General features: G+C 45.7%; 1 protein-coding gene across 6 annotated transcripts in view; it reads left to right on the top strand.

The window, feature by feature from the left end:
* The window catches only part of AGBL3 (AGBL carboxypeptidase 3), a 58,591-nt gene that overhangs the window by 14,723 nt on the left and 18,711 nt on the right, over positions 1-25,157 (top strand). For 5 of the 6 annotated variants that reach the window (XR_013347728.1, XM_077831546.1, XM_077831577.1 and 2 more), the window contains exons 5-11: positions 149-287; positions 1,008-1,790; positions 3,975-4,137; positions 4,949-5,075; positions 6,467-6,567; positions 6,728-6,849; positions 8,575-8,641. Coding sequence is in view for 5 of the 6 variants with exons in the window: in XM_077831546.1 (XP_077687672.1) it covers positions 149-287; positions 1,008-1,790; positions 3,975-4,137; positions 4,949-5,075; positions 6,467-6,567; positions 6,728-6,849; positions 8,575-8,641 (1,502 nt within the window). In the remaining variant the exon portion in view is untranslated. The remainder of the gene's footprint in view (positions 1-148; positions 288-1,007; positions 1,791-3,974; positions 4,138-4,948; positions 5,076-6,466; positions 6,568-6,727; positions 6,850-8,574; positions 8,642-25,157) is intronic. The other variant, XM_077831587.1, reaches the window with a different exon arrangement.

Here is a 25,157-nt window from a genome sequence, read left to right on the forward strand (position 1 = left end):
AGGAGTGGCTAAAGCTTTTCACAACTCCTTTTAAAATTTACACTAGATATGCCCTAAAAATCAAGTGTGTAATTTCTGTAAAAGGTTTTAAGCATTGCTGAAAATTATTCACAACTGAATAATATGTATGTTCTGCTCCTTTCACTAGCTAACGAGGAATCCTGTTTTGTGTATTCTCGAGTAGGGGGTAGCTACCCCTCGAAGCAGGTCATCGCTCAAGACTGGGACAACACTTTGATCTTTGAAGCACGTTTTGAGAGTGGGAATCTGCAAAAGGTGGTCAAGGTGTAGGTTTATGATCTTTTCCTCTTTGTTGAGGTAGTGTAGGCACCAGCTGAAGTCAAATACACCTTTGTAAGTACCCTGGGTGTCGTTGGGGCCTGCACCCAGAATTACACTAACAGAATAAGCCCTAAGAATATTTTCATGTGGACTTCAAATGGAACAATCTCATAACCGTTCCATGGCATTAAATATTATCTATAGGTGAAATTCACTTCTGTACAAAGAGTCTGGGCAAGAACTATGTACAACTGGTGTTACCAGTGAAGCTTCAAAATGGTGATGTAGGCTCTCAGCACAGCTATAAATTTCACCCTACCTGCATAAGTTCATACACACACATTCACACTTTTTTTTTTTTTACACAGATGACAATATTTTTTTATTTAGTTTAGTGAATTTTTTGCACAAGATTTTTTTTTAACGAGCCTTGGTTTGGTCACACATTTTAATTATTTTACATAAGCACTAAAGGAATGTGAGGTTTATATTACTGACGCATTCCATCTAGTCTGACATCCTGACCCTAGCAGCAGCCTATGCTTTGATTGTTTATACAAAAGTGGAAATCCCCCCACGCTTCCAGTGTGGCTAATTGTACAGTGCGTTTTCATGATGTTGGAGGAATTCCTTCTCCGTTCCACAGTCCCCAGCATGATTTGAGTCTGTAATATATTTCTGTGGTAACCAGCATTAAAAATGCTTGTCTTCTTTCTGTACATCAGTAGTGAATTCGAATACCAGCTGACACTGCGCACTGACCTCTACACAACTAGACACACCCAGTGGTACTACTTCCGAGTAACCAACACTCACGCAGGAATGCCTTATCGTTTCACCATTGTCAATTTCACCAAGCCCACCAGCCTGTACAACCACGGTATGCGTCCACTGTTGTACTCAGAAGTGGATGCGAAGATACACCAAGTTGGCTGGCAAAGGACAGGAGATGAAATCAAGTATTACAAAAACAACCTTGGCCAAGATGGGCATCAGTATTTCTCACTCACTTGGACATTCCAGTTCCCACATGACCGAGACACTTGCTACTTTGCCCATTGCTATCCTTACACCTATTCCAACCTGCAGGACTACCTGGCAGCCATCTCTAGAGATCCAGTAAGGTCCAAGTTTTGTAAGATCCGCATCTTGTGCCATTCACTAGCAAGAAATATAGTGTATGTTTTAACCATCACCAGTCCCTCAGAAAGTGGCAAGGAGGCAAAGCATAAGGCAGCTGTGATTTTGACTGCGAGGGTACACCCAGGCGAAACAAACAGCTCCTGGATAATGAAAGGCTTTCTGGATTACATTCTGGGCAACTCAGGCAATGCTCGGTTGCTCCGTGACACTTTTATCTTCAAAGTAGTACCAATGTTGAACCCAGATGGTGTGATTGTGGGAAATTATCGCTGCTCCTTAGCAGGTCAGGACTTAAATCGTAATTACACATCAGACCTGAAGGAATCTTTTCCTTCTGTTTGGTACACCCGGAACATGATCAGAAGGTAACATCATCTCTCCTCTCTTCAGAACCAAAAAAACTTTCTATTTGTAGTGTGTGTTATTTAATATAACCAATGTTTGCACTATATTTGCCTCATATTTATTGTCTCTCATCTCATATTTAACCCATTCAGTTTGTATTATTTGTTTAAATTCTAAGAAGCTTGAGTTTTTATTGTAGTTTGCAATGTTTTCTGTTGCACAGCACCCTGTAATATAGCTTTAATACAGGGAATGAAAAAGATATCTTGGGTAGCAAAGGAGAATTTTTCAGGGAACCATCAGCCCCAGAACAGAAAGTGATTTTTTTTCATAGCCCTACTCCTCACTACCCCCCATCAATATTTACAGATGAAGGCCCTAATTCTGCTCCCATTGTATTCAGTGGCAAAATATCTGACAGCTTCATTGGTGCAGGACAGTGCCCTAAAGTGAGCCAAGTCCAGAGTGGATCCCAACCTTGTATTTGACTACTAGTCCTATCAAATTTACTGTATATTTGAGTATAAATGTGTTTGGTTTCTAATGCTTCACTTCCTTATGCAGTGCAGACATCTAGTCATCTGGTTATACATATAACTTCATACCCAGAGTCACCATTCAGGTTTGGCTTATGTAACTGGGTTCTTCTAATGGCTTTAGCTTTGAAAGGAGTCTGTCAGTGCTGGTAAAGCTAATATTTAACCTACAATGTCATTTACAGTATGTTTCGATTCTCAGGTACATGTTTAATCATAAGCACTTTCCCTTTGTGCCTCTCCATTCTTCAAACAAGAATCCTTCTGTCTAACTTACCATCTTTCCATTAGAAAAATATTCAAAGTTCAAATTCAAACACTGGCTTTTACTTATTTCCATTCTGGCCTATCTAATACTGACCCTTTCAAGAGTTTCTGATGACTCTGGGGAAGGACTTTGTAGCCTGCTAGAGAACAAAATTAACTGTTCTCCTATAGGAGACAACTTGTATAGATTTGAGAGAGGACAAAAATTTTTATGATAGATGGATACAGGCTAGTCTTTTGCAAAGTTGTGTAGCAGAAAAACACTCTCTTCACCCTGCATCAGTTTTACAGTTTAAAGGCAACTGGTATAGCAAAATATAAAAATAAATACATTTAGAAAAATGTGCTGAAATGCTCCAAATATCTAGACTCACATTTAGCACATTATCACCTAAAAACGGGTAATCCTTTTTTTCCCTTTCTTTCTTGATCCATCATGAATTGCCAACTCCCATTCAGAGTGATGGCCCAGCATGAATGATTCTGCTAATATCACATCACCTGCATGAAATCCTACTGGAACTGTTTTTTTGGGGGATGTGTTAAATCCCCCCCCCTTTTTTTTTTTCAAAACTTGTGCAGTTTTGCAAAGTTTCTTTTAAAAAATTATAGACAAAATGCAACATATTCCAAAACTTGCAATATTGGAAAAAACTGATTCTTCAAACTGATACTTCTTTTGCCCTGAATGGGCAAAGAGCTATCGGCTACACAGTTCTGTGCTATATATTAGTAGTGTGTTATGAGTCTCAAGATTGTACCTTGTGTATGATGTAGCGTACAAGAAGGAACATAAAAGTAGCATCCTGGTGCAATACTACAAATTGTTTTAATATACACCTGAAGTGGCTGAAGATCATTCTTGGTCCCAAGGGTTGATAGGACTAGAGGGGAAATTTGTCAGTGTGAATGTATTTGGGAAGAGAAATGTGGAGATGGAAGGGAAGTCCCAGATAATAGTTGTTGAAGAAAGGAAGATCAAGGAAATGAGATCTAAAAAGGAATAGAGTTCAGTTACCCACATTTTTAAAAATAATGACTCCCAGCTTTTTGGACTCATGAAGAATGATTGATTCATTATAACTGTTTTAATAAAATGAACACAAAGTTCTGATGCACAGCCTTGAATCCTGTTGTTACTAAGCCGTGGCACACTTTTTGGGTTTGATCTTGCAAGGTGCTGAGCTATTTGGCACTGATCCATCAAAGCACCTAAGTGGATGCTTAATTCTAAGCACATGAGTAATCCTGTTGAAATCAATGGGATTACTTGTATACTTAAAGCTAAGCATATGTTTATGTATTTAATTATTCCTTTGAAGATTGCTGCAATCCATCAGCCCTGGCTGATGCAGAAAAAAAAGCATTTGTAGTAAAATATTGTTTCTTCTCTTGTTCCAGAGTGATGGAGGAGCGTGACATTCTCCTGTATTGTGATCTTCATGGTCATAGCAGAAAAGAGAATGTCTTCATGTATGGCTGTGATGGTGGGGAGCAAGTGGAGGTGCCATGCTTGCACCAACGCATCTTTCCTCTCATGATGAGCAAGAACTGCCCAGATAAGGTAAGCAAGTCGCTAACTTGAAATAGTCCTTTACTATACTAAATGAAATCTGTGTAAGCCAATCTGATTTGCTAAAATGTCAGTCAGTTGGAAACAAACTTAGTAAAGATACTAAGCATTACAAGATTGTGCTTTTATTGATAAAAAGACTTCTGATTGGCTAAAACACACAACAGATCCGTTCTCTAAACCAATAGGGATTCAGCAATTCAATAATAGCACAACACACAAACCGTCACACTAGATTTATTACTGTAGCATTTGAGTCTAATTGTTTTCTTCAGAAAACAATGATGAGGTGATCCAAAGCTCCATGTGGCCCCGGATACCAAATTATTGATTTGTTCACCCATGACAGAAGAGCTATTCAGACTTTTACTAAACATGCATCTCACACCATCTTAGTGTTAAAAAGAGAATTGGAGGCTTTGAGGGGCTGGCCCAGCAGTCTGATGCTAGTTCTACTAATGGGGATAATATGAACAGCAGTATTAAAAGATGTTACACGTGTAAGGATTACAAATCCTTGTTAAAGTAAAACAAACTGGTATAATCAAAGGCAGATTCTCATTCCACCCACCACTCTGTTGTACCTAAATATCGAAAGACTGTCATGCACCATGTGTGATTCAATACCTATGTACTACAGGGTGAAAGAAGGATGGATTGAACCTTTAACTATTTTCCTATTTTGGCTTGAAAGTTTTACACATTAGTGAGGTTAAGAAGAAACTGGTATCTTCATCTCTACGTTAGTAGGAAAGGGTGCTCCTTAAAAGACAGGGAACTGACCCTACATCCTCCTTTCAAGTTTTCATTCCCAGACTGCAATTTCAAAGTACAGAAAAGCAAAGAAGGGACAGGTCGAGTAGTGATGTGGAAGATGGGCATCCGCAACAGCTATACTTTGGAAGCCACTTTTTGTGGCTCTAAACTAGGTAAGGCCTTTTTTATTCAAGGGAGATTGTAGGGGTCATCAAACAAAATCTGGTTTTGATTGTTTGTTTTTACAGATGCAGTAGTGATCTGTGATGGTTTTAGCTATCATCCTCAAAGAATACTATTTAACAGAGAGAAATGACAAATTCTATGAAGTTAGAGTGAGCATTTTAACACAGGGTATGCATAAGTTAACTTTCAGGCCACAGTTATTACAGACATGTACTGGAAACCAATACATAATTAATTAGTGGGCCTGCCTACCAAATTAAATGAAATTGCTAGAAATAGATATGCCAGAAACAATTGTACAAATGAGTGGAGAGATTGCTTATTGAGGATAGTTGGTGAGAGGCGAGGAGAAATGTTATTAGTCCCAAACTGGTTTTGTTTAAAGTAATGTCATATATAATTCCATCCCTCTGAGACACTCAGAATGGGGACACTGTCTACAGTGTCAAAGCATGGATTTAGAATTTTCTGTAGGTGCCGCTCCATCAGTAATAGCGATAGGAAAGCTTTAGTGTGGACATGTCTGCAGCATTCTTATGCTGTCTGGACAAGAGCTTCCACCATTGTTGCACCAGTGGGGAAGTACAGGTCAAATTTGTCTTAGGGTAGAAAAGGCCTTAATGGCTATAAAAGAGGGTATTTGCTTGCCCAGAGAAAGGAGGAGATCACACACAGACCAAGATAGAGTGCTGACCAGACACATAGCTTTTCCAGGTCCAGAATGTCAGAGCTTTGCTATAGGAACTATTCAGTGGTTATTATCCCAAAACTTTTGGACAGCTGGCCTAACATTTTGTGCAGTCTCTAGAATGAACAAGTGTATTCAATTCGATTTGTAATTACATGACTTTTCTTTCTATTTTCTATTTGGTGTGCTAAATAAGCTGTGCTTTATTTAAGGTCATTTTGGTTTTATTGACTGCCAATGTGGAGAATTACTGTGAGCCACTCCTGAAAGAAGGGTATGAACCTCTGACCTCTGGTGAAAGGTGGAGGGACACTAAGAAGCACTAACTTCCTTATTTGATCAAAAGCATGGGGACCAACAGATCTATTCCAAGAAGTTTTGCTCATACTCTAGCTTCAGTCAGATGGAGCACAGGAACATCAAGACAATGTCATAATCATGTCATTTGAGCTTTGTATTGAGAGGGTAGAAAACTGTTCTAAGATGTCTTGGAAAACCAACAGCCTTCACAAGGGCTTTGGAAGGGTGGAGTGTTTTTCTGGGAGCTATATTATCAGTTTGTGGAGCAGCGACTTGTCTTGAACCTAAGAAATTTTAACTTACTTTCAACCACCAGGCTGAAAATATCACTGCAGGGAGGGAGCAGGACAGTTATGTCTTCATTTGTGAGTATCTCTGTTGATGTTTCAGGTAATAGAGGGGGCACTCACTTCCACACTGAAGACTTAGAGTCAATAGGATACCATTTCTGTGATGCCCTCTTGGATTACTGTGATCCAGACAAGAGTAAGGTAAGAAAAGTCCTTCTTAGAGCTAGTGGAATAAAAGTATTTCTGTGATAAAATGTGACACTCTGTAAAGTAATAACAACAAACACTATATTGGTTTTGATAAGTGCCTTTCAATAAGGCAATGGACTTCATTATTAACTAAGTGTATGATCTTCCCTAGTATTATCTGTGTCTGAAAGAATTAGAGGAAATGGTGAAACAGGAAGTTAAGACAAACTCCGAGAATCTTAATTGTGACTCAGATGCTTCTGTAACAGATGCCATGTTAGACAAAGATTCCAGGTAAATCAAAACTATTGAGAGATACTGAGATGTATTCTACCTTATTGTGCACTTTGATAAAGAGGACTACACTAGGCATTAGAATAATTACCAATAATTTAATTTTGAAATTACTGGAAGATAATTATATATGAATCTCAGGTTGAGTCTTTAATGGTCAGTTGGCTGTGGATAGAACCTCTTTATCTGCGCAAGCTTTGCCCTGTCCTACAAAAGAAAGGTAGGATCTCATTTAGCTCAGTGTGGGGTTCTGAAGGCTCTTAGGAAAAGATGGAATTGCACTGTAAACTGATGCAGAACTTGATCAGCTGTGTTATGTAAATCAATACACTATTTTTTGACTGTACATGTTTGCAGAGAAGTCTAGCTGTAGGACAAAGTGTATCACTTGCTTCAGTGTAGACTAATGTACAGTAGAATCTCAGAGTTACGAATACTAGAGTTACAAACTGACCACTCAACAACACACCTTATTTGGAACCGGAAATATGCAATCAGGCAGCAGCAGAGGCAGGGGGAAAAAAGTAAATACAGTACAGTATTGTGTTAGATGTAAACTACTAAAATAATAAATAGAAAACACCATTTTTCTTCTTCATAGTAAAGTTTCGAAGCAGTATTAAGTCAATGTTCAATTGTAAACTTTTGAAAGAACAGCCATAATGTTTTATTCACAGTTATGAACATTTCAGACTTACAAACAACCTCCATTCCTGAGGTGTTTGTAACTCTGAGGTTCTACTGTATTGCTGTAGAAAGGAGCCAGTCTGAAGTCCTGTACTCCATTTAGCTATAGAATAGGTCCATCATAAGCAATAGCAAAACAAGATTCCCCACAATGGCCAGCAATGTGCTTCTCCCCGAATGATCCATCCCTAGATATCATGTGGGAGTTCAATCTCCAGGGCCCAATCAGTCGTTGATCTCACTGCTGAAACTGACAAGTTAATTAGTAACAATTGTGCAGGTGATTAATGAGATGTGGATATTGGCCTATTGTGAATAGTTCGGAGATCTCTAAACTCATTTCACAAGGAGTAATATTTTGTAATTTTTTGAAAATCTTGATGCTTCTAATTAATACAGCAAATGAAATATCTCTTGGCCCTTGTCAGTGCATTATTTTCAAAACTGCCTCTTCAAAATACCCTCTGCATTATGAATTACTAAAAAGTACACCTCCCAAATCTGAAGTCTTCACTCCTCTTGGTGAATAATAAGCAAATGAAGAATGAAGTTTTTGTTTTTATTTTTTTGTTTTTTAATACAAACAGGCCTATCTTAATGCCTGCAATACATTGCATCTTGGTAGAGAACTAATGGAAGGCTCAGTTATGGAAAACTAGATGAGATGTTATTAGATGAAATGATATAAAATAGAGTGAAAATGCAAAGTAGAATTATAGCTAGCTAGAAACCGGAAATGTCATCTGCACACATCAGATTGTACTGAGGAACCAAGGTTTGTCAGACAACCCTGTAGTTCCCATGATCAAGGTCCCCACTGTTATATTGCTTAACTCCAGGTCCTGCAGCCTATACAATGGGATTGTGTGCTTTAGATGAGAGAAATGTGAAAACCACAATCTATGCAGCATTTCCAATAGGGTTACTATGTGTTGGGGGAGGCAGGGCAGGGCACTGGCTTATTATATGGATGAACTCAACAGAATATTTTTTCCAGTCCAAAACTAAGGAAATAAAACAATGTTCAATCTTTCACAGTACCCATGTTTCTGACAGCTCAGACTCCAGCGATACAACTGCACACTGGCTAAAACCAGATACTCAGGTACACTATAAACTTCTCTCAGCTGCTTAGATCTCTTTCCTGGATGTAGCAAGAAAGAAATTGCTCAAGTTGAAAGAACACTTTTATGTGCTTAGACTAAACAGGAGGTGAAAGTATGTAACAAACTAGTCATAATGCTAGTTAATAAATTGAGTATGCCTCTGGAGTCTCCTCCTGAATAGTGTTAAGTACAGTTAATGGACTGTGTTGATCTATCGCAGGGGAGAGCAAACTATGGCCCGCGGGCCAGATCCGGCCCATCAGGGCTTTCAGTCTGGCCCACAGGATTCCCCGGCCTGGGGCGTAGTGGGGCTAAGGCAGGCTCCCTGCCTGCCCTGGCCCCAAGCTGCTCCCAGAAGCAGCCGGCACCACCTCCCTGTGGCTCCTGGGGCAGGGAGTGAGGGGCAGCAGCTCCCATTGGCTGGGAACGCAGAACCACGGCCAATGGCACCGCCCTCTGCAGCTCCCATTGGCTGGGAACACAGAACCGCAGCCAATGAGAGCTTCGGGGGTGGTATCCACAGGCAAGGGCAGCACGCATTGGAGCCACCTGTCCCGTCCCACCCCAGGAGCCACTGCCGGACATGCTGGCTGCTGTGGGGAGCAGCATGGGGCCAGGGCAGGCAGGGAGCCTGCCTTATCCCTGCTGTGCACCGCGGTCAGAACCCGCACCCCGAACCCATCCTGCACCCCAACCCCCTGCCCTTAGCCCCCTGCCGCACCCCTCCCACACTCCACATCCCCTCCTGTACCCCAAACGTCTGCCCTGAGCCCTCTCCCACACTTCACACCCCTCTCCTGCATCCCAACCCTGTGCCCTGAGCCCCCTGCTGCACCCCACATCCCTCCTGCACCCCAAAACCCTGCCCTGAGCTCCCTCCTGCACCCTGCACCCCTTCTGCACCCCAACCCCTTGCCCTGAGCCCCTTCCTGCACACCCCCTCTCACACTCCTCACTCTATCCCACACCCCAACCCCCTGCCCTAGCCCTAGATTCATGGCCCTGAATACAATTTCCCCACCCTTGGGCCAAAAAGTTTGCCCACTCCTGATCTATCGCATGTCACTGAGCTGTACAATATTTCCAGGTACAGTCCAAATCTATAATACAGAACAGTAAACAAAATCAGGGTCTTCCCATAATGTTCTGTAATTGTCATAATCTTCTGTACTAAGTTCTTCAGAATTTTGTTTTCCATTTCAAAAGAAAAACAATTTCTAGCTTTTCTGGTTACAAAGAAATATTTTTGCAATTTAAAAGAATAACCAGATCTAGGATTGTAGTATGCATCATTGGAATGCATCGGAGACAACTTTTTATTACAGAAGGTGGAGGAAGCGATGAGGGGAGAGGCAATTCTAGATTTGATTCTGACAAACAGGGAGGAACTGGTTGAGAAGTTGAAGGTGGAAGGCAATTTAGATGAAAGTGATCATGAAATGATAGAGTTCTTGAGTCTAGAAATGGTAGGAGGGAAGAGAACATAATAAAGACAATGGATTTCAAGAAGGCAGACATTAGCAAACTCAGAATTGGTAGTTAAGATCCTATGGGAAGCAAGGCAAAGGGAAAAAGAGTTCAGGAGAGTTGGCAGTTTTTAGAGAGACATTATTAAGGGCACAAAAGCAAACTAAGTGACCATTCTGGCTTAAACAGGATATCTTTAATGATCTGAAACTCAAAAAAGAGTCATACAAAAGTGGAAACTAGGTCAAATTATGAGGGATAAATATAAAAAACAGCACAGGCACGTAGAGACAAAATTAAAAAGGCCAAGGCAAAAATCAAGAGTAAACTAGCTAGGGACATAAAGGATAACAGGGAAACTTTTTACAATTACATGAGAAGCAAGAGAAGATTAAGGACAGGGTAGGCCCATCATTCAATTAGGAGGATGATAACAAAAAATAACAGCAATGGCTGAAGTGTTAAATGTCTTTTTTTGTGTCACTTTTCATCAAAAAAAGTTAGCAGTGATTGGATGACTAACGTAATGAACATCAGTGTAAATGGGGTAGGATCTGAGACTAAAGTAGGAAAAGAACAAGGTAAAAATTATTTAGACAAATTAGATGTGTTCAAGTCGGCAGGGCCTGATGAGATACATGCTAAAATACTTAAGGAATTGTCTGAAGAGATTTTCGAGCCATTAGCTATTATCTTAGAGAACTTGTGGAGGATGGGAGAGATCCCAAAGGACTTGAAAAGGGCAAATATAGTACCTATCTATGAAAAGGGGAATAAGGACAACCCAAGGAATTACAGGTCAATCAGCTTAACTTTGATACCCAGAAAGATAATGGTGCAAATAATAAAACAATCAATTTATAAGAACCTAGAAGAAAATAAGGTGATAAGTAGCAGTCAAAATAGATTTGTCAAGAACAAATCATGTCAAACCAACCTAATATCCTTCTTTGACAAGGTAACAAGCTTTGTGCATAGGGGGAAACAGTGGATGTGATATATCTCAAATTTAGTAAGGCTTTTGATACTGTCTCACATGACCTTCTCATAAACAAATTAGAGAAATGTAGCCTAGACGAACCTACTAAAGATGGGTGAACAATTGGTTTGAAAACCATACTCAAAGAGTTATCAGTGGCTCACAATGAAGCTGGAAGGGCATATTGAGTGGTGTCCCACTCAATATGGTGTCCCACAGGCATCTGTCGTGAGTCCAGTTTTATTCAGTATCCTCATAAATGATTTGGATAATGTCATAGAGAGTACACTTATAAATTTTGTAGATGATACCAAGCTGGGAGGGGTTGCAAGTGCTTTGGAGGACAGCATGAGAATTCAAAATGATCTTGACAGACGAGAAATGGTCTGAAATAAATAGCATGAAATTCAGTAAGGACACATGCAAGTTACTACACTTAGGAAGGAATAATCAATCGTGCATTACAAAATGGGAAATAACTGCCTATGAAGGAGTACTTCAGAAGGATCTGGGGTTTTTCTTCCAGTGCTTGCTTATGTCCAATCCTGTGTAGGTGTGTGCTTACCCCAAGCACTGCAGCCGGAAAGTTTTCCCTCAGTGGTATCCATTGGGTTGCCTCTAGTGCCCACTTGAGTCACGCCCTTATAGCGCCGATATCTAGATCCCCGCCGCCTCTTCAGTTCCTTCTTACTACCCGTGACAAGCACTGGAACTTCTGCTCATTCTTGCGTTTTTCCTGCAAGTACCTTCCCTCATTGAGCTTGTTTTGTAGAATGTAAATAGTTACCTTTTTAAAGCTGAGTTTTAGTTAGTTAATTAACTAGTTTAGTAGTATAGTCAGTAGCAAAGCCTGCTTAGTGGGGCTAGTCCTTCCCCGGCACCAGGATATGCCTCAGTCCCCAGACTTCAAACCATGGGCGTTGTGCCATAAACTGATGCCGGTTAGTGACCCACACGTTAGCTGCCTTAAGTGCCTGGGGCAGGCCCATGTGCGGTAGTCCAAGTCATGTGGACTTGACACTGAGCACTTTGACTTCTGTGAGAAATGCCCTGGCGTCTCTGAGGGAAGCACAGCGCCATTCCGCCTCCCTGGCACCGAGGAAGGACTCCGCACCTACTGCCCAGGGCTCCCGGCACTGACATGCATCCCTGGCGCCGAAGAAGTCAACTACAGGATGGGACTCTTGGCACCGCTCTCCATCACCGGTGCTGACAAAGAAGCAGAGAAACACTGACTGGGGCGTTCTCCAGCTCCAAGGTCTATGGGCCATAGAGATGTCAATAGAGTGCGACCTATGCTGGGCCATTTGGAGACGCCAGCAGGGCATGCAGTACCGTTGACTCCAGCCCCGGGAAGGGCACTGTTGATCCGGTACCATTGGGCTCTCCCAGGATTCACTAGCCCTGATACTACCATCTTCACCGGAGACGTTTGAGGCAGCGAGGGACTGACTATCCCTCCCGGTGCCGCCCTCCCCAGCCATTCGAGAACTGACAGTGGTAGCAATGGAAACGAGGACCAATGTGACACCGAGGCAGGTACTGTCAAAGGGCAAGTCAGACATGTTGGCACAGCACCAATCTCCTCTCTTCCAGCACCATTCTCCAACACCGGTTGGCAGTGTTCCGTCTAATTTTTCCCACCCATGTTCGGAATTAATTTTGTTGTATACACCAATATGGAGGTGATGTGTGACACATCACCTCCTTATTGGTGCACACAACAAAATTCATGTGGTGCGGGTAGGGCTGAGGGGTTTGAAGTGTGGAAAGGGGCTCAGGGCTGGGGCAGAGGGTTGGGGTGCAGGGGTGTGAGGGCTCTGGCTGGGGGTGTGGGCTCTAGGGTAGGGCCAGGGATGAGGGGCTCAGGGCTGGGGCAGAGGGTTGGAGTGCAGGGGTGTGAGGGCTCCAGCTTGGGGTGCGGGGGTTGGGTTGAGGGGTTTGGGGTGCAGACTGCCCCGGGGCTACGGTGGGGAGAGAGGACTCCCCCCAGATCTCTCTCCCTGCAGCAGCACCTGGGCTGGGGGGAAGAGGCGCCTCTCCCCGCCACGGCTGCTGCGGGGCTGGGGCTGCAGCATAGGTACCCCTTCCCCAGTCCCAGCAGGTCTGGGCTGGGTCTGGGCCGCCCCACCTGGGCCGCACCATGCCTAGGGCCAGGCTGGGCCACTTCGGCTGCACTTGGGTCCAGGCTGGGCCGCGCCACCCCTGGGCCGTAGCAGAGTTGGGGCTGGCAGAGCGGCGCCCCGGCCATGGCAGGTTGGAAGCCTGCACACCGCTAAATAGGCTGCTGCGCAGCCACACTGTTTACAGGAAATTTAGCCAGTCGGTACCACTCTGCCCTGGTCCCAGGAAGTGACTCCTCAGTCTCTAATTCTGAAGTGGAGTCCTATGCCTCACGCAGGAGCGGACACCACTCCAATGGCAATACTCTATGGCTAACATGACCCAGGGCATGCTGCCGACGGCCTGGCCACCAGCACAATGGCAAATGCCACTGCAGTGGCCATTCTGGAATCCCTGGGCTTTCCATCCACTTCAGGGCCCCCAATCCAGAAGGTCCTATTACGTTGTATCGGAGTCAAGAGCTCCCCCACCATTCCCTTCAGAACAGGGATTGATCCCCCATGCTGAGCTTGGTACCAACCTGCAGGACCCACCCCCACGGGACCCATTCAGGGCAGAGGGAGAAGAACACAGACCTGTGCCTGTACAGGCTTCTTCTTCCTCCTCTCCTGAATAGGCAGTGGCAGGAACAACTGTCGTGCCCTCCCAGGACAATTACAGGGTGCACCAGGAGCGCCTGAGGAGGGTAGCCCAGAACCTGGGTATCCAGATGGAGGAGATTTCCGAATCCTCCCATGCCCTAGTGCAGTGTTTCCCAAACTTGGGACGCCGCTTGTTCAGGGAAAGCCCCTGGCGCACCGGGCCAGTTTGTTTACCTGCTGCGTCCGCAGGTTCGGCTGATCGCAGCTCACTGCGAACCGCGGCCATTGGGAGCCGTGATCAGCCGAACCTGCGGACACGGGAGGTAAACAAACCAGCCCGGCCTGCCAGGGGATTTCCCTGAACAAGCGGTGTCCCAAGTTTGGGAAACACTGCTCTAGTGGATATTTTAGCAGCCTCAGGGCCATCAGCGGTGGCCATGCCATTGAATGATGATGCCATCCTGGAGCCTATAAAAGCTCTATGACAGACTCCTGCATCCCTCCAACCTACTGCAACGAGGATGGAGAAGACTTTGTCCCTCCCAAAAGGTATGAATTTTTGTATACATGTCCCCCAGAGGGCTCGCTGGTTGTTTCAGCAGCAAACGAAAGGAAGAGGCAGGGTCAACAACGGCTGACTCCCAAGACTAAAGATGTAAAAAAAACTCAACCTTTTTGGCAGAAAGGTCTACTCAACAGGGAATCTCCAGCTCAGGATCGCTAAACATCAAGCATTCCTGGGCTGGTATGATTTCAACTCCTGGAGTGCAATAGCGAAATTCAGGGAGCTTTTGCCACCGGAGTCCAAGGGTGAGTTCTTGGCCCTAGTTGAGAAGGAGAAATCAATGGCTAAGGCATCCCTCCAGCAGACTCTGCAGCCCGTTCCGTGGCTTCAGCAGTGACCATGAGGTGAAGCTCGTGGTTTCAATCTTTGAGGTTGTCCTATGAAGTTCAGCAGACAATTCAGAACCTTCCATTTGAAGGCAAATCGCTTTTCTTGGAGCAGACAGACTCGAAGCTGCATAGCTTAAAGGACTCTGGAGCCAACCTTAAATCCCTGGGGCTGCATACACCAGCCCCCGCCAGGAAGCATTACAAGCCCCAAGGCCCAACCAATGGCTTGCTTCTGTTCACCACAGCAGAGACAGGGTACAGCAGGAGAAGGAACAGAGAATACTAGAGGAGGCCTCTGTCCCAAACCTCGTCTGCCCCAGTGCCTGCCCCCCCCCACGCCCAAGACACTCGGCAAGGTCTAAGCAGGCCTTTTGATTGGATGCTCGGGGATGACTTACCAGGACGCGGTATGGATTCAATTTCTCTGGAGTTTGTGGTCTGGTTATCCCACCTCTATCGGGTGTGGGCCCTCATTACCTCAGATCGCTGGGTACTATGCATGATAGCTCAATTCACTTGTTCCCCTTTTTCCCACCCTCCCTCCCCATCTCTTTTCAGGGACCCTTCTCATGAGAAACTTCTAGCCCAGAAGGTGCAGTCGCTCCTAAGGGCAGGAGCAGTGAAAGAGGTTCTGCCAGAATTAAGAGGCCAGGGGTTCTGCTCCCATTACTTCCTAATCCCAAAAGCCAACGGCAACCTCACACTGATCTTGGATCTCCAAAACCTCAACAGATTCATGAAGAAACTAAAGTTTCGCGTAGCCTCCTTGGCCATCATTATCCCTTCTCTGGATCCAGGGGACTGGTTTGTTGCTCTCCACTTGAAGGACGAGTATTTCCGTATTGCTATCTTTTGGGGACATAGAAGGTTCCTACGGTTCATTGAAAACCACAGGGACTACCAATTTACAGTACTCCCATTTGGCCTGCCAGCAGCTCCTCTTGTGTTCACGAAGTGCATGGCAGTCACAACCTTTCTCAAGAGACAAGGAGTTCAGGTCTACTCCTACCTAGACGACTGGCTGATCAGAGGTCGATCCAAGGCCCAGGTGGAGGCAAATGTAAAGTTAATACAGTAAACTTTCCAGGACCTGGGGCTGTTGATAAACATGCAGAAATCCATCCTTTCCCTGATTCAAAGGATAGAATTAATCAGGGCTGTCCTTGACTTGACCTAGGCCGGAGCCTTTCTCCCAGAAAACCAGTTCAGAGCTCTAGGGGCACTCATAGAGAGCCTGAGGAGTCACCCCATCACCACAGCAAGAAACTGCTTAAAGCTTTTGGGGCATATGGCATCATGCCTCTCCAATCTTGGCCAGCATCAGTATACATACCAGGTCGACACCGTCTGGATAAGGTGATCTCACTTCCCCCATCAGTGATTTCCACCCTGCTTTGGTGGCTGGACACAGGAACAATATGCTCAGGAGTCCCATTCTTGAGATCCCAACCATCAATGTCTTTCATGACAGATGCATCAGGGGACCCTCAGAACTCAAGGCCTCTGGGCCCCAGAGGAGCTCTCTTTACACATCAATGTGAGGAAACTGAAGGTGGTACGCCTAGCATGCCAGGTGTTCCAATCCCACCTGGAGGGCAACTGCATGTCAGTCCTCACAGACAACACAACAGCAATGTTTTACATAAACAAGCAGGGTAGAGCGCGCTCCTTTCCCCTGTGCCAGGAGACACTTCACCTGTGGGAATTCTGTATAGCCCATTCGATCCACCTTGAAGCCTCCTATCTCCTAGGGTCACAGAATGAGTTAGCAGATCACCTCAAGAAAACCTTTTCCAGCCATCACAAGTGGTCCATTTACTGCCCAGACATGAACACTGTTTTCCAGAGGTGGGGAACTCCCCAGGTAGACCTGTTCATGATTAAGTACAACAGAAAGTATCTTCAGTTCTGCTCCTTCCTAGGCCACAGGTCAGGGTGACTCACAGACTCCTTTCTCCTCCCTAGGACGGACCGACCCTTCTATGCATTCCCTCTCATCCCTCTCATACACAGGGTGCTGCTGAAGGTCACAGGGACAGGACACATCTTACCTTGATAGCCCCAGCCTGGCTGTGTCAGCAGTGGTTCATCACCCTCCTAGATCTCTCGGTGGACACACCTAATCAGCCTGCCCCTGTTTCCGGACTTGATCTCTCAGAATCACAGCCTTCTGCATCAAGGCATGGCATGGAAGCTCCATGGCTGAACCCAGCAGAACTGGCTTGATCTATGCCAATTCACGAGGTGCTTTTAGGGAGCAGAAAGCCATCTACTAGAGCCACTTACCTGACAAAATGGAAGAAATTCTCTATTTGGTCAGCACAAAAGGGTGTTTCACCTACCAAGTCATCACTGCCCTTCATTTTAGAGTACATACTCCATTTAAAGCAGCAAGGCCTAACTGTGTCATCCATAAGGGTCGATCTAGCTGCAATCTGAGCCTTTCACCCATGGGTGAACAGCTGGCCAGTCTTCTCAAACTCAGTCTGTGGCCAATTCCTTAAGGGGCTGGAATGGCTGTACCCCCAGGTATACCAGCCAGCAGCACCCTGGGACCTCAATTTGGTGCTGGCAAGGCTAACAGGACCCCCGTTCAAACCACTGACAACATGCTCTCTGCTCTACCTCTCTTGGAAGGTGGCCTTCCTAATCATCATTACTTCTGCCAGAAGAGTCTCAGAAATCCGAGCTCTTACCTCTGAGCCAAAGTACACGATCTTCTTCAAGGACAAGGTACAGCTGCAGACACACCTATCCTTCCTGCCAAACGTGGTCTCATAATTCTATAGTAACTAGGATAGCTCTCTTCCAGTCTTCTATCCTAAGTCACTGTCATAACCATACAGCTACGGGTAGCCTAGAATTCCTCCTTACCTGTAAGGGGTTTAGAAGCTCAAATAACCTGCTTGGCACCTGACCAAAAGGACCAATGGGGAAAGATAATACTTTCAAATCTTGAGGGGGGAAGGTTTTGTTTGGGGTGTTCTCTTGGGAAGCGGAGAAGCATCAGGTCAGAAACTCCTCCTATAAACCATCCTAAAAGTCTCTCTTATTACAAAAATTGTAAGTAAAAGCCAGGCAGGGGTGTTAGATTATCTTTTGTTTTGCCTGTGAATTTTTCCTTTGCTGGAGGGAGGTTTATTCCTGTTTTTTGTAACTTTGAAACTAAGCCTGGAGGAAGTTCTGCTGTGTTTTTGAATTTTTTGTTACCCGGTAAAGTTATTTTCCATCCTGATTTTACAGAGGTGATTTTTACCTTTTTTTAAAATAAAATTTTTCCTTTAAGAACCTGACTGATTTCTCTATTGTCCTAAGACCCAGGGGTTTGGGTCTGTGATCCCTTTGTAACCGATTGGTTAGGATATTATTCTCAAGCCTCCCCAGGAAATGGGAGTTTAAGAACTTGGCGGGGGAGGGGGGGCAGGAGGATATTTTGGGGGAATAGGAACTCCAAGTGGTCCTTTCCCTGATTCTTTGTTAAATCACTTGGTGGTGGCAGCGTACCCTCCAAGGACAAAGAATTTGTGCCTTGGGGAAGTTTTAACCTAAGCTGGTAGAAATAAGCATAGGAGGTCTTTCATGCTGGTCCCCACATCTGTAACCTAGAGTTCAGAGTGGGGAGGGAACCCTGACTATAGTAACTAGGGTAGCTTTCTGCCAGTCTTCTATCCTAAGCCACACACTAACAGGGAGGAACAGAGACTCCACTCATTGGATGTTAGGCAAGCGCTAGCCTTTTATATAGAAAGGACTGAACCCTTTCGGAAGTCCACCCATCTGTTCATAGCCATTGCGGACAGAATGAAAGGCCGTCCAGTCTCGGCCCAGAGAATCTCATCATGGATCACTTGCTGTATCCACACATGCTACAACCTAGTGAAGGTCCTAGATCCTCCATTGACAGTCCATTCTATAAGAGCTCAAGCTTTGGTGGCAGTGTTTGTGGCAGAAGTTCCAATTCAGGACATCTATAGAGCAGCAACGTGGTCATCAGTCCACATTTTCGCATCACAGTACACCATCACCCAGCAAGCTAGAGACGACGTGAATTTCAGCCAAGCAGTTTTACAGTCAGCGTGCCAATGAACTCTGAACCTTCCACCTGCACAGCTGTTTGGGAGTCACCTACATTGGAATGAACATGAGCAAGCACTCGAAGAAGAAAAAACGGTTACTAATTTTCCATAACTGTTGTTCTTTGAGATGTGTTCCTCACGTCCATTACAACCCCCTGTCTCCTGCCTTCCCTTCTGTTGTAGTTAGCCCACAAAAAGAAACTGAACGGGTGGCAGGGCCCTATATACTGGTGCTATGAAAGCGCGACTCAAGGGGACACCAGAGCCAACTCGACAGATACCATTGAGGGAAAACCTTCTGGTGGCAGTGCTCGGGGCGAGCACACACCTACATTGGAATGGACCTGAGCAACACATCTTGAAGAACAACAGTTATGGAAGGTTAGTAACAATTTTTTTATAGTGGATCACAAACTAAATGTGAGTCAACAGTGTAATACTGTTACAAAAAAGAGCTAACATCATTCTGGGATGTATTAGTGGGAACATTGTAAGAAAGACGTGAGAAGTAATTCTTCCACTCACTCTATTCAACACAGATAAGGCCTCAACTGGAGTACTGAGCCCAGTTCTGGGCACTACACTTTGGGAAATATGTGGACAGACAGGATAAAATCCAGAGAAGAGCAACAAAAATGATTAAAGATGTAGAAAACATGATCACAAGGAAAGATTGGAAAAAATTGGGTTTGTTTAGTCTGGAGAAGAGAAGACTGAGTGTGGATGTGATAATAGTCTTCAAGTACACAAAAGGTTGTCATAAAGAGGAAGGTAATAAATTGTTCAGCTTAACCACTGAGGACAGCACAAGAAACAATGGGCTTAAATTGCAGAAAGGAAGATTTATGTGAGACATTAGGAAAAGTTTCCTAACTGTAAGGATAGTTAAGCACTGAAACAAATTACCTCAAGAGGCTGTGGAATCTGTGTCATTGTCTCAGAACAGGTTAGACAAACACCTGTCAGGGATGGTCTTGATAGTACTTAGTTCTGCCTCAGGCAGGGGACTGGACTAAATGACCTATCAAGGTTCCTTCCAGTCCTACATTTCTATGATTCTATGACACCAGCATTCAGCATGAGAATTCATGGTGCCTACATATGAGCTGATGAGTCAGTCATCATTCCCTAATGCTAAGTGCTCGTGTCTCACAGGGTATGTCTACACTACGGAATAAGGTCGAATTTATAGAAGTCGGTTTTTTAGAAATCGGTTTTATATATTCGAGTGTGTGTGTCCCCACAGAAAATGCTCTAAGTGCATTAAGTGCATTAACTCGGCGGAGTGCTTCCACAGCACCGAGGCTAGAGTCGACTTCCGGAGCGTTGCACTGTGGATAGCTATCCCACAGTTCCCGCAGTCTCCGCTGCCCATTGGAATTCTGGGTTGAGATCCCAATGCCTGATGGGGCTAAAACATTGTTGCGGGTGGTTCTGGGTACATATCGTCAGGCCCCCGTTCCCTCCCTCCCTCCCTCCGTGAAAGCAAGGGCAGACAATCGTTTTGCACCTTTTTTCCTGAGTTACCTGTGCAGTCGCCATACCAAGGCAAGCATGGAGCCCGCTCAGGTAACCGTCACCGTATGTCTCCTGGGTGCTGGCAGATGTGGTACGGCATTGCTACACAGTAGCAGCAACCCATTGCCTTCTGGCAGCAGACGGTACAATACGACTGGTAGCTGTCATCGTCATGTCCGAGGTGCTCCTGGCCACGTCGGCTGGGAGCGCCTGGGCAGACATGGGCGCAGGGACTAAATTTGGAGTGACTTGACCAAGTCATTCTCTTTAGTCCTGCAGTCAGTCCTATTCAACCGTCTTATGTTGAGCAGGCAGGCAATACGGATTGCTAACAGTTGTACTGTACCATCTTCTGCCGGGCAGGCAAGAGATGACGATGGCTAGCAGTCGTATTGTACCATCTTCTGCCGGGCAGGCAAGAGATGAGGATGGCTAGCAGTCGTACTGTACCATCTTCTGCCGAGCAGCCATGAGATGTGGATGGCATGCAGTCCTTCTGCACCGTCTGCTGCCAGCCAAAGATGTAAAAGATAGATGGAGTGGATCAAAACCAGAAATAGACCAGATTTGTTTTGTACTCATTTGCTTCCCCCCCTCCCCTGTCTAGGGGACTCATTCCTCTAGATCACACTGCAGTCACTCACAGAGAAGGTGCAGCGAGGTAAATCTAGCCATGTATCAATCAGAGGCCAGGCTAACCTCCTTGTTCCAATAAGAACAATAACTTAGGTGCACCATTTCTTATTGGAACCCTCTGTGAAGTCCTGCCTGAAATACTCCTTGATGTAAAGCTACCCCCTTTGTTGATTTTAGCTCCCTGAAGCCAACCCTGTAAGCCGTGTCGTCAATCACCCCTCCCTCCGTCAGAGCAACGGCAGACAATCGTTCCGCGCCTTTTTTCTGTGCGGACGCCATACCAAGGCAAGAATGGAGGCCGCTCAGCTCACTTTGGCAATTAGGAGCACATTAAACACCACACGCATTATCCAGCAGTATATGCAGCACCGGAACCTGGCAAAGCGATACCGGGCGAGGAGGCAACGTCAGCGCGGTCACGTGAGTGATCAGGACATGGACACAGATTTCTCTGAAAGCATGGGCCCTGCCAATGCATGCATCATGGTGCTAATGGGGCAGGTTCATGCTGTGGAACGCCGATTCTGGGCTCGGGAACAAGCACAGACTGGTGGGACCACATAGTGTTCCAGGTCTGGGACGATTCCCAGTGGCTGCGAAACTTTCGCATGCGTAAGGGCACTTTCATGGAACTTTGTGACTTGCTTTCCCCTGCCCTGAAGCGCATGAATACCAAGATGAGAGCAGCCCTCACAGTTGAGAAGCGAGTGGCGATAGCCTTGTGGAAGCTTGCAACGCCAGACAGCTACCGGTCAGTTGGGAATCAATTTGGAGTGGGCAAATCTACTGTTGGGGCTGCTGTGATGCAAGTAGCCCACGCAATCAAAGATCTGCTGATATCAAGGGTAGTGACCCTGGGAAATGTGCAGGTCATAGTGGATGGCTTTGCTGCAATGGGATTCCCTAACTGTGGTGGGGCCATAGACGGAACCCATATCCCTATCTTGGCACCGGAGCACCAAGCTGCCGAGTACATAAACCGCAAGGGGTACTTTTCAATAGTGCTGCAAGCTCTGGTGGATCACAAGGGACGTTTCACCAACATCAACGTGGGATGGCCGGGAAAGGTACATGACGCTCGCATCTTCAGGAACTCTGGTCTGTTTCAAAAGCTGCAGGAAGGGACTTTATTCCCAGATCAGAAAATAACTGTTGGGGATGTTGAAATGCCTATATGTATCCTTGGGGACCCAGCCTACCCCTTAATGCCATGGCTCATGAAGCCATACACAGGCAGCCTGGACAGTAGTCAGGAGCTGTTCAACTACAGGTTGAGCAAGTGCAGAATGGTGGTAGAATGTGCATTTGGATGTTTAAAGGCGCGCTGGCGCAGTTTACTGACTCGCTTAGACCTCAGCGAAACCAATATTCCCACTTGTATTACTGCTTGCTGTGTGCTCCACAATATCTGTGAGAGTAAGGGGGAGACGTTTATGGCGGGGTGGGAGGTTGACGCAAATTGCCTGGCTGCTGGTTACGCGCAGCCAGACACCAGGGCGGTTAGAAGAGCACAGGAGGGCGGGGTACGCATCAGAGAAGCTTTGAAAACCAGTTTCATGACTGGCCAGGCTACGGTGTGAAAGTTCTCTTTGTTTCTCCTTGATGAAACCCCCTGCCCCTTGGTTCACTCTACTTCCCTGTAAACTAACTACCCTCCCCTCCTCCCTTCGATCACCGCTTGCAGAGGCAATAAAGTCATTGTTGCTTCACATTCATGCATTCTTTATTCATTCATCACACAAATAAGGGGATGACTACCAAGGTAGCCCAGGAGGGGTGGTGGAGGAGGGAAGGAAAATGCCACACAGCACTTTAAAAGTTTACAACTTTAAAATTTATTGAATGCCAGCCTTCTTTTTTTGGGGCAATCCTCTGTGGCGGAGTGGCTGGTTGGCCGGTGGCCCCCCCACCGCGTTCTTGGGCGTCTGGGTGTGGAGGCTATGGAACTTGGGGAGGAGGGCGGTTGGTTACACAGGGGCTGTAGTGGCAGTCTGTGCTCCAGCTGCCTTTGCTGCAGCTCAACCATACACTGGAGCATACTGGTTTGGTCCTCCAGCAGCCTCAGCATTGAATCCTGCCTCCTCTCATCACGCTGCTGCCACATTTGAGCTTCAGCCCTGTCTTCAGCCCGCCACTTACTCTCTTCAGCCTGCCACCTCTCCTCCCGGTCATTTTGTGCTTTCCTGCACTCTGACATTATTTGCCTCCACGCATTCGTCTGTGCTCTGTCAGTGTGGGAGGACAGCATGAGCTCGGAGAACATTTCATCAAGAGTGCGTTTTTTTTTCTTTCTAATCTTCACTAGCCTCTGGGAAGGAGAAGATCCTGTGATCATTGAAACACATGCAGCTGGTGGAGGAAAAAAAAGGGACAGCAGTATTTAAAAAGACACATTTTATAAAACAGTGGCTACACTCTTTCAGGGTAAACCTTGCTGTTAACATTACATACATAGCACATGTGCTTTCGTTACAAGGTCGCATTTTGCCTCCCCCCACCGCGTGGCTACCCCCTCAAAACTCCCCCCTCCCTGAGGCTAACAGCAGGGAACATTTCTGTTTAGCCACAGGCAAACAGCCCAGCAGGAATGGGCTCCTCTGAGTGTCCCCTGAAGAAAAGCACTCTATTTCAACCAGGTGACCATGAATTATATCTCACTCTCCTGAGGATAACACAGAGAGATAAAGAACGGATGTTGTTTGAACGTCAGCAAACATACACTGCAATGCTTTGTTGTACAATGATTCCCGAGTACGTGTTACTGGCCTGGAGTGGTAAAGTGTCCTACCATGAAGGACGCAATAAGGCTGCCCTCCCCAGAAACCTTTTGCAAAGGCTTTGGGAGTATATCCAGGAGAGCCGCGAATGCCAGGGCAAAGTAATCCTTTCACATGCTTGCTTTTAAACCATGTATAGTATTTTAAAAGGTACACTCACCAGAGGTCCCTTCTCCACCTGCTGGGTCCAGGAGGCAGCCTTGGGTGGGTTCGGGGGGTACTGGCTCCAGGTCCAGGGTGAGAAACAGTTCCTGGCTGTCGGGAAAACTGGTTTCTCCGCTTGCTTGCTGTGAGCTATCTACAACCTCATCATCATCATCATCTTCTTCGTCCCCAAAACCTGCTTCCGTATTGCCTCCATCTCCATTGAAGGAGTCAAACAACACGGCTGGGGTAGTGGTGGCTGAACTCCTTAAAATGGCATGCATCTCATCATAGAAGCGGCATGTTTGGGGCTCTGACCCGGAGCGGCCGTTCGCCTCTCTGGTTTTCTGGTAGGCTTGCCTCAGCTCTTTCAGTTTCACGCGGCACTGCTTTGGGTCCCTGTTATGGCCTCTGTTCTTCATGCCCTGGGAGATTTTGACAAAGGTTTTGGCATTTCGAAAACTGGAACGGAGTTCTGATAGCACGGATTCCTCTCCCCATACAGCGATCAGATCCCGTACCTCCCGTTCGGTCCATGCTGGAGCTCTTTTGTGATTCTGGGACTCCATCATGGTCACCTCTGCTGATGAGCTCTGCATGGTCACCTGCAGCTTGCCACGCTGGCCAAACAGGAAATGAGATTCAAAAGTTCGCGGTTCTTTTCCTGTCTACCTGGCCAGTGCATCTGAGTTGAGAGTGCTGTCCAGAGCGGTCAAAATGGAGCACTCTGGGATAGCTCCCGGCAGCCAGTACTGTCGAATTGTGTCCACAGTACCCCAAATTTGAGCCGGCAAGGCCGATTTAAGCACTAATCCACTTGTCAGGGGTGGAGTAAGGAAATCGATTTTAAGAGCCCTTTAAGTCGAAATAAAGGGCTTCATCGTGTGGACGGGTGCAGGTTTACATCGATTTAATGCTGCTAAATTCGACCTAAAGTCCTAATGTAGACCAGGGCACAGTGTTCAGATGATGCACTCCGTTCCAGAACACATGCACCAGTCGTGACTCTAGCACTAAGTGATGTTAACACAGTGCTGTTCCTACCCTCAATAGTAGCTATTCTGGGGGGCAGCATTTGCTATTATAGTGCCAGTTCAGCAAAGCGCTTTGCATTGAAGGCGATGGGACTTAAGTGCATATTTAACTGAATTGATTTGCTGAGTAGAGATGGATTTAAGGGCATACCTAACCATTCTTTTGAATCAGGGTTTATGCCCTTGGCATGAAGGATTAGTGTTCAGTACTTCAGATGTTCAATCCCCTCCTACTGGGCAAAATTGTTTTTTACCTTTAAGTCTTTTGTGTGGGAGTTATTTTTT

Source organism: Eretmochelys imbricata, chromosome 1 (genome assembly GCF_965152235.1).
Source record: "Eretmochelys imbricata isolate rEreImb1 chromosome 1, rEreImb1.hap1, whole genome shotgun sequence".
NCBI classification, from domain to species: domain Eukaryota; kingdom Metazoa; phylum Chordata; order Testudines; family Cheloniidae; genus Eretmochelys; species Eretmochelys imbricata.